General features: G+C 51.7%; 1 protein-coding gene across 1 annotated transcript in view; it reads left to right on the top strand.

Moving 5' to 3' along the window:
• Positions 1–4,746, top strand: part of HPSE2 (heparanase 2 (inactive)) — a 287,742-nt gene extending 282,996 nt beyond the window's left edge. Inside the window, exon 10 of the mRNA XM_027775254.1 lies at positions 1,982–4,746. Within this exon, the coding sequence (XP_027631055.1) occupies positions 1,982–2,147 (166 nt within the window). The 3' untranslated portion in view covers positions 2,148–4,746. The remainder of the gene's footprint in view (positions 1–1,981) is intronic.
• Positions 4,747–7,425: the final 2,679 nt, after the last annotated feature.

Below are 7,425 nucleotides of genomic sequence, written 5' to 3'. Positions count from 1 at the left end.
ACTCTTTCCAAGTACGCATTTTTAAAGGTTTGCTTATTATACTTGGTCTGGCCCTTTCCAGAGCCCTGAACTCTGGCATCATCTGAATCTAACAGGGTGCTTATTACCTAGGTCCTCAGGAGGGGGTTTGCACCTAATTCTATATATACAAGAGACCATTGACAGTTTTTAAGTTGAGTGTGTTTTGGAAGAACTAATCAGTATTATTATTGAACTTGCATTTAACTGTGCATCTGTCTCTCTCTTTTTTTTTTTTTTTTTGGAAAGGTTTTTGCTATAGGGCGCGTGCACTTGCCAGACAGACAGAGACAGAGAGATAGAAAGCGAGAAATCACCCTCCAGGGGAGCTGGCCACACCGCAATCCCTTCTCCTTCATTCTCCTCTCAGAATCTTGGACACGCACACACACACACGTGATGTGCCCGGCGTGAGTTTTAAGCCACCGGGTCCAGGACTCGAACCGCAGTCAACTACATGGGAGTCCAGTGACATAGCCATTGCGCTAACTGCTGGTCCCTGTGCATCTCTCTTGCTGAGTATTCACATCATCTGAACAAAATGATGAAAATATACTATGAGACCTATGTGGCTTTCTTTGCAACTGAATCTCTCTCCTCACCTTGCCTCCCCCTCCAATGTGTAGGCTCTCTTCACTAGAGAGGGCCCCCTCACAGGTGGAAGAAGAAGCTCCTTAGTATTTGATGAGTTTGACACTGACCTTCAGATCTCAGTTCTCCACCCACACCTTCCAGAGGCCAGTCTAGCTCTGCATCCTGGAATCCCCTGCTCGCTTATTCAGTCCTCAGCCATTCCTACAGCGGGAGTGGGGCTGCTCCCTCTGGACTGTCAGATCTGGACTCAGTCCAAGCTCATCCACGTGGGGCCAGGCTTGGAGCTCTTCTCTGCCTGGCTCTCCGTGGGGAGCAATTTACAACACACTTATCTCTGGGAATTCACTGCTCTGTGGGGCATGGGTCTGATTATCTCCCTAAACCTGTCTGTCATTCAGAACACAGAAGGAACACTAAACAAAGACCTCTATATCAATTTATAGCATTTTATTCTCGTTACAGCTCAGATGATATCACTGCAATGCTATCACACTGGAGGTTGGGCCAGGCCCAGAAGCAGTCACCACTATGCAATGTTAATTCTCTGAGGGTGACTCACACCCTTATCTCCAGCTGGTGGTCTGGCTCTGGCTTCTTCAACTGACCCATAAAACTGAGCTCCTACTTGGGTACATGGCAGTCAGAAACAGCTAGGAAGTTGTCCGGATTCCCTACCACAGGCCAGTGAAGGCCACTTCCCTCCATCCAGCCTAGATAAACGGTCTCTCCCTTCCAGCTTTGCTGTGCATGTAGTTCTTCTCCGTGCGAAAATGGCTGGCCGCACAGAAACACTGAAAGCAGGCAAGATGCACGAATACCTTATTCTATCACCTCCTTCATTGTGTTGTTAAAATCAAGGCATCTGTTAAACATCCAGAGTGAAAACTCATTCTTACATTAGAAAAAGTAGAGTTGCCAGGTACGTCTCTGTGCCCTTTCGGTAAAATCCTAGACAGGCGCCATGACGCCTGTTCTCTGATCTGTCAAAGAAAGTAATGAAAGATATGAGTTAAATAGATTTCTGAAATCATCTGAATCCCATTTAATTAATTCCACAGGGAAAAATTCTTCAGGTAGAAAAGTCAAACTGAGCTGCTGCTGCAATAAAAATGAAACATTTCCAGCGACTTCACTTGTCTAAATAAGCTACATGACCTTGGGCATGTCACTTAGCCACTCTAGATAGAAGGGGGACAACGATAGTTCCCCACCTCAGAGGTTGGGTTATTTGATGAGTTCTTGAAGTAAAGCCCCTGGGGCATCAGGTGTGAGTTCTGTGTGTATCCACCACTCTGGGCGGCCTGGGCTTTGCTGTGATGGCTCCCTGACCATGCAGTAACCAGCCTCCTTCCGTCTCTCCTTGCTGTAGGTCGGTGCAGCTGAATGGCCAGCCCTTAGTGATGGTGGACGACGGGACCCTTCCAGAACTGAAGCCCCGCCCACTGAGGGCTGGCCGGACATTGGTCATCCCTCCAGTCACCATGGGCTTTTATGTGGTCAAGAACGTCAATGCTTTGGCTTGCCGCTACCGATAAACCACCCTCACACTCACAAGCTACCAGTGGGCCTGCTGGACTGCTCCCCATTCTTCCACCCTAATAGTATCCTTATTTTTCTGACATCTTCTTAGCAACCAGCCTTTGCCACCCCCATCCAGCTGGAATCAGCATAGACTTGATCTCCAAAGAGACTAAACGTCCTAGTGTGGGCTTAGCTTAGGTAGGTCACGCCACCCCAGAGGGAAATGTAGCCGTCACGTGTACCTGTGTAAGGGTGGGGGCTGTGTGCGGCCTGTACCTTTCTATCTGCGTGCTCCAGGAAGACGAGCTGACGGTGCGCTCCCAGACAACTCCCTGTGGTCAGGGCCACATCGCAGTGTCAGTTCCAACCCCAGCCTCAGCCCCCGACTGCTGTCCTCAACAGAAGATGGGCAAGGACAAAACAGGGTGGATCTGCAAGAACTCTCTCCCCGTCTAACTCCCTCTCCTTTGTCTGTTTCCTGCTGCTGCCCTGGGTTTCCCGCCACCTCTCTTCCCATAGGGGAGCAAACAGGTGGACGAGCTGCGGCCTGCTGGGCGAGCTGTTTGTGTAATTTCCCGGCTGATGTATGAGAGTGTGCGTCTGGGCTTCTGACAGTGCCATCCATCACCGGCTGCCCCTCTGGGAAGCGGGCGCTTCAAAAGTAAAATTACCATCACACAGAGGCTCTGGGAGAGGGCTCTGTTCCTCGGTGGGTCCAGTTTCCCCCAGGGTTGGAACGGGAGTCGGGTAACAGTATTCTGAGTGGAATGCAGCGTATTAGGTACACCGAAAGCAATCATCATCCTTCATGTGGCTGTGAGAGAGAGTTTTAGTACAAAGAGAAAGCACTTGAGACATCAAATGCGTGCACCAACTGAATGAAACAAATTAGGCCTGCCCCCGCATCGAGAGAATAGTTAGGGCTTGATAGGATAAGCCCATGATTCTTGGGCTGCCAAAATCAATTTTAAAAGAAGATGTGACTCAAAGGTCACCACCCTGAGCTACAACCAAATCTAACTTCCAGCCTCTTCCCAAGCAGCAGGGTACTCCCCCAATGGCACTTCCAAGGCAGAAACCCAACCCAGCATTAAAGATGACTGGTCCATCCTATGCTAGGCCAGCTTGTTTGCATGTAGAACAAAGCTTCCGGTTAGCCATCTGGGGGAAGAGTGGAGAAGCCGGAGACAGATCTGATGGCAAAACTGGAATGGCAGGAGGGAAGCTCCCGGGTTGGGGAGTGGAGTGAGCTGAAGTTCATGCATAGGGCCCTCTGTACAATTCAAGGGACGTGTGGGTCTTGACGAACAAACTGCAAATGAAATGATTTTCCGCAGATGTGATTTCCTTCCTCAGGATAAATGGCTCGAAACATGTTTTTCTTAAAAGGAGGAGACATTTGACACTGTCCTGAGTTCCAGCTAAGACGGCGACACAACGTCTGCCATTCGGAAGGATAGAAATGGGGCAGAGGGAGAGGCAGGTTTGCTAAAGGCAGAGCTCAAGGAGACCGCCTAAGATGCCCGAGGAATTAAGGATTCGGGCCAGGTCTGCACAGTGAGACGAGACGATGAGACGAGAGGAAGCAGAGGGTTCCCGGCTGGAGAACTAGGATCTGGGAGTGGGAAGCGACCTTACTTCTGTGCATAAGGAAGATAGACGCGGTTTCGGACATGCTCCTTATCAAGTGCAGGACCAGCACCCAGGACGTAGAGCTGCAGCAAACAAAACCCGGGGGCGGAGGCCTGAGAAGGACCCGTCAGTGACTGCCTAGCATAGAGGCAGCCAGAGAGAGGAGCGAGCCCTGAGACAGCCCCGAGGCTACCCAAAGGGGGCTCTTTTCTCTGAGAGCAGGCACCTCCTGCTGAAGCATCAGCTCTGAGCAGGCAGAGAAAGGCACGCCAAGACTGGAGGTAGGAAGGAGAGAAAAGAAAGGACAGATGGACAGGCCAAAGTGGGGGAGAGAGAGGAAAAGAGAAACGAGACAAGAAGGTTATTCTAAACGGTCTTTTGGCCAGAGGGTGTGTGCGCCCACATGCACATGCTTGAGACACACGAGAGAGAGAGAGAAAGAGGGAGAGAGAGAAAGCGCCCCTCAACGAGGCCGGGTCACACAATCCCCTCTTCCTCCAGTACTCTGTCCCAGCAGAATCCTGGGCAGGTGCACGTGTGTCCGCCATGTTTTTCAGCCTCGAGGCTGGGATTCGAATGGTGAGCCATGTAGGATCTGGCTCCCTCTGCCCAGAGTATAACCGCTGAGCTCTGCCTGCCTCAGACTTGGAAAAGTCGCTTCTGTATACAGGTCAGCTGCAGCGCCGTAGCTAGACGTCCCTCAGGGCCAGACCCTCTGATCGGTTCCGCACACACCGTAGCCTGGATGGAGCTACCAGTTTCCTGGGCCAGGAAGAGGGATTATAGCTTGCTCAGGGTCACTCAGGGGAGAGAGTTGCTGAGTATGGAATTGTCCAGAACCAGCCCCCTTAACCACCAAACTTAGTGGCTAGCCAAGTCGTGGACTCCCCCTTTCACCTCCTCGTAGATTCTGCTCTCAGTACAGCCAGGACTTCCGGAGCTCCATGCAAACACTTTCTGTAAATACATTTTGATTCTTCACTAAGGCTTGTGGAATATAGGTAATTCCTGCTTCTTTTGTTTTTCTCTGTGTATTAAATGCTGCTCTCAAGAGGTTTAAGTTTTGTTTATTTTTTAGTTCATGAAAAAGAAAAGGGAATCGCTGAAATGTACCTTTGGCGTTCTGCAATCCTAACTTTGCTAGTCTCGTGGAAGAAGTATCTGCTTTGTTCAAAGGGCCCTGAGAAACTGGCACATCGTGGTCTGTGGAGATTTTAAAATGCACAGGGCCTCTGTCCTGATCCTTCCCCTTAGGGGATGCGGGGAGGGATGTCCCCTCACACTCCTTCACACACTCTTCCCGAAAGCCAGCCTGCCCTCACCTCAGCGAGGCAGTCCACACCAAGGGAGCAGCTGGACGGGCTGGAACTGGGAAAGGAGCGAAAGCCTCCCCCACCAGCTTCCCCTGAGCAGCTTCTCCCCTCCTCAGATAAGACGTGGCTTCCATGATCTGCGCCTTAAGAGCCGCGTTATTTTAAACCAAAGAGTGGGCTTGCAGAAAAGCTTACTGGAAACAGTAATAATGCATAATGAGAAATCTGGGCCTTTTTTTTAGATGTTTTTTCTGCTTTTCCTGCCTCTAGGAATGATTTTCTTTCTCATTTCTTATCACGAAAGCTCAGAACAAATTCTCATTGTTATTTGGAGAGAAAGTCCCAATTCTAATGTCCTGGGGGCGGGGGGGACCCTGTAACTGTAGGATATGAGCTTTATCAGGGGCTAGAGAAAAGCTTGAAAAGCCAGAGCTGGGCTACAGTGAGACCAAGGCCTGGGACTCCCAGAACCTCACCTCCGAAAGCCCACTGGGAACTCTGCAGCCCCGCCCCTTCCCACCTCTGTGCAGTCACTAGGCAGGTGGTCTCGGCCCACAGGACAGAGATTGCTGGAGGATCCTGAGAGGCTGGCCGGCCCTCAGCACCCGCTGGGGGTGAGGACTCACAGAGAGGCCTGCAGGGGTGCTGGGCATGCTCTCATGGCCCCAGTGAAGGGGTGAAGCCGCAGAGTGGGCGTCCATGCAGAGTGGCTTCATGCCTGACAATATTGAAAGGGCAGTGTTTAATCTCTGCGGAGCAAAGGTGAACCAGGTGGATCCCTCTGACAATAAAAGCGCTGGGACACATGGTAATTAAGTCATAGGACTCCCACATGGCCAACTGCAGTTCAATTCCTGCACCCGGCAGCTTGAAATTCACACCTGGCACGTGTGCATGTGTGCCCAAAATTCTAAGAGGAGACTGGAGGAGAAGGGGATGGTGTGGCCATCCCCCCAGGGGATGATTTCTTGCTTCCCCTCTCTGTCCCTCGCGGGCAAGCACACGCACCCTATGGCAAAAACCTAAAAACCAGAAAAGCACTGGGACAGGAAGGGAACAGTAACAGAGCGGCCAAAAAAAAATAGAGCCTGAGCTCTGAGGGGCGCAAACACGCGTCCAGCGCGGCTCCCTCCACATCCTCCTCCCTCCACGCTCAGCACCTGCCCAGTCCGGCCTCCACTGAGTGCTCCTTCCCACCGACTTGCTCTCCAGCATCCCTGTCACCCCCCTGCCCCCAGCCAGGAGCTCAGGGGAGTCAGCTGTACCGAGGTGGACTTAAATTCCTATTTTAGAACAGCTTGTCATCCTTCCTAAGGATGTGCGAGAACCGGAAAGAAGACAGAACTCCAAAAAGAGTGCTAAAATAAGCACGTTGTGGCTTTTTCATCCCGCTGGCCCTGCAGCTGGAGTCGCCTTAAAAGCGGTGGCAGGGGAATTCCTGCAAAAGAATGGTCCCGAGATAAGACTGGTGGGGACACTGGAGAAGCAGTCACTAGCTGGGGGTCGGTCCAAAGCACCGGTTAGGGGAACTTCCAGAGGGAGCTGCAGCGTATCCTCGAGTCAACGAGAGAAAGGTGCCCTCCCTAGGCGTGTCCACGCGAGGACACATGCTGTTTGCCAGGGTACGGAGTTTATATGAGTTTCCAGAATTTGGCTGAACTGGGCCAGTTTCTTTTAGTGTTTTGGGCAAAACCTAAACACCTCTGTCAAAGTCTGGGTATGCTCAGAACCCCTGGAGGGGCTCGAGCTTGTGAGGGAAATGCAGCCAGCCAGGTCACAGAGCCATCGAGGCACTTTGTGCTTCCCGGACAGGAAGAGAAAAAGGGCGAACCCCAGAGCCTACATTATCATAAGGCCCACCCAGCTGGAGCACGCAGATGCCTCCCTCTGAGTGTAGGCAAAGGCTCTATAACCACCCTTCCTTGACTGAATGCCTCCTTCTTATCAGACAGCTAGTCTCAATCCTCAAAGCAGTCCTGGGTGGTGTGGTATTTCAACTGATTTACAGATGGGGGTTCGGGGTATTAGAGAAGGAACTTGTCCAAGGCCATCTGGAAAACCAGAGAGGCAGAACCGGGATTTGAACCCAGGTCTGAGGATCCCAAAGCCTGTCTCATTACACTGTGCTCCCTCTCATCCGACCGACTAGAACTGCCTTGTTCTCAGTGCGGTGTTGCCCACAGCTGGCTTTCTTCGCACCCCAAGTGTGTCCTACAGAGACCCCTCACAGCGCCCCCCAGAACAGCTGATCTCTGCTGTGTCCTACACAGACTCTCCACAGTGCCCCCCAGAATAGCGGGTCTCTGTGTCCTACAGAGACCCTCCACAGCGCCCCCCAGAACAGCCG

This window comes from Tupaia chinensis, unplaced genomic scaffold (assembly GCF_000334495.1).
Source record: "Tupaia chinensis unplaced genomic scaffold, TupChi_1.0 Scaffold000539_1, whole genome shotgun sequence".
In the NCBI taxonomy this organism is placed as follows: Eukaryota; Metazoa; Chordata; class Mammalia; order Scandentia; family Tupaiidae; genus Tupaia; species Tupaia belangeri.
Note: the sequence above shows the minus strand (reverse complement) of the source record. Positions and strands in the feature narration are given on the sequence as shown.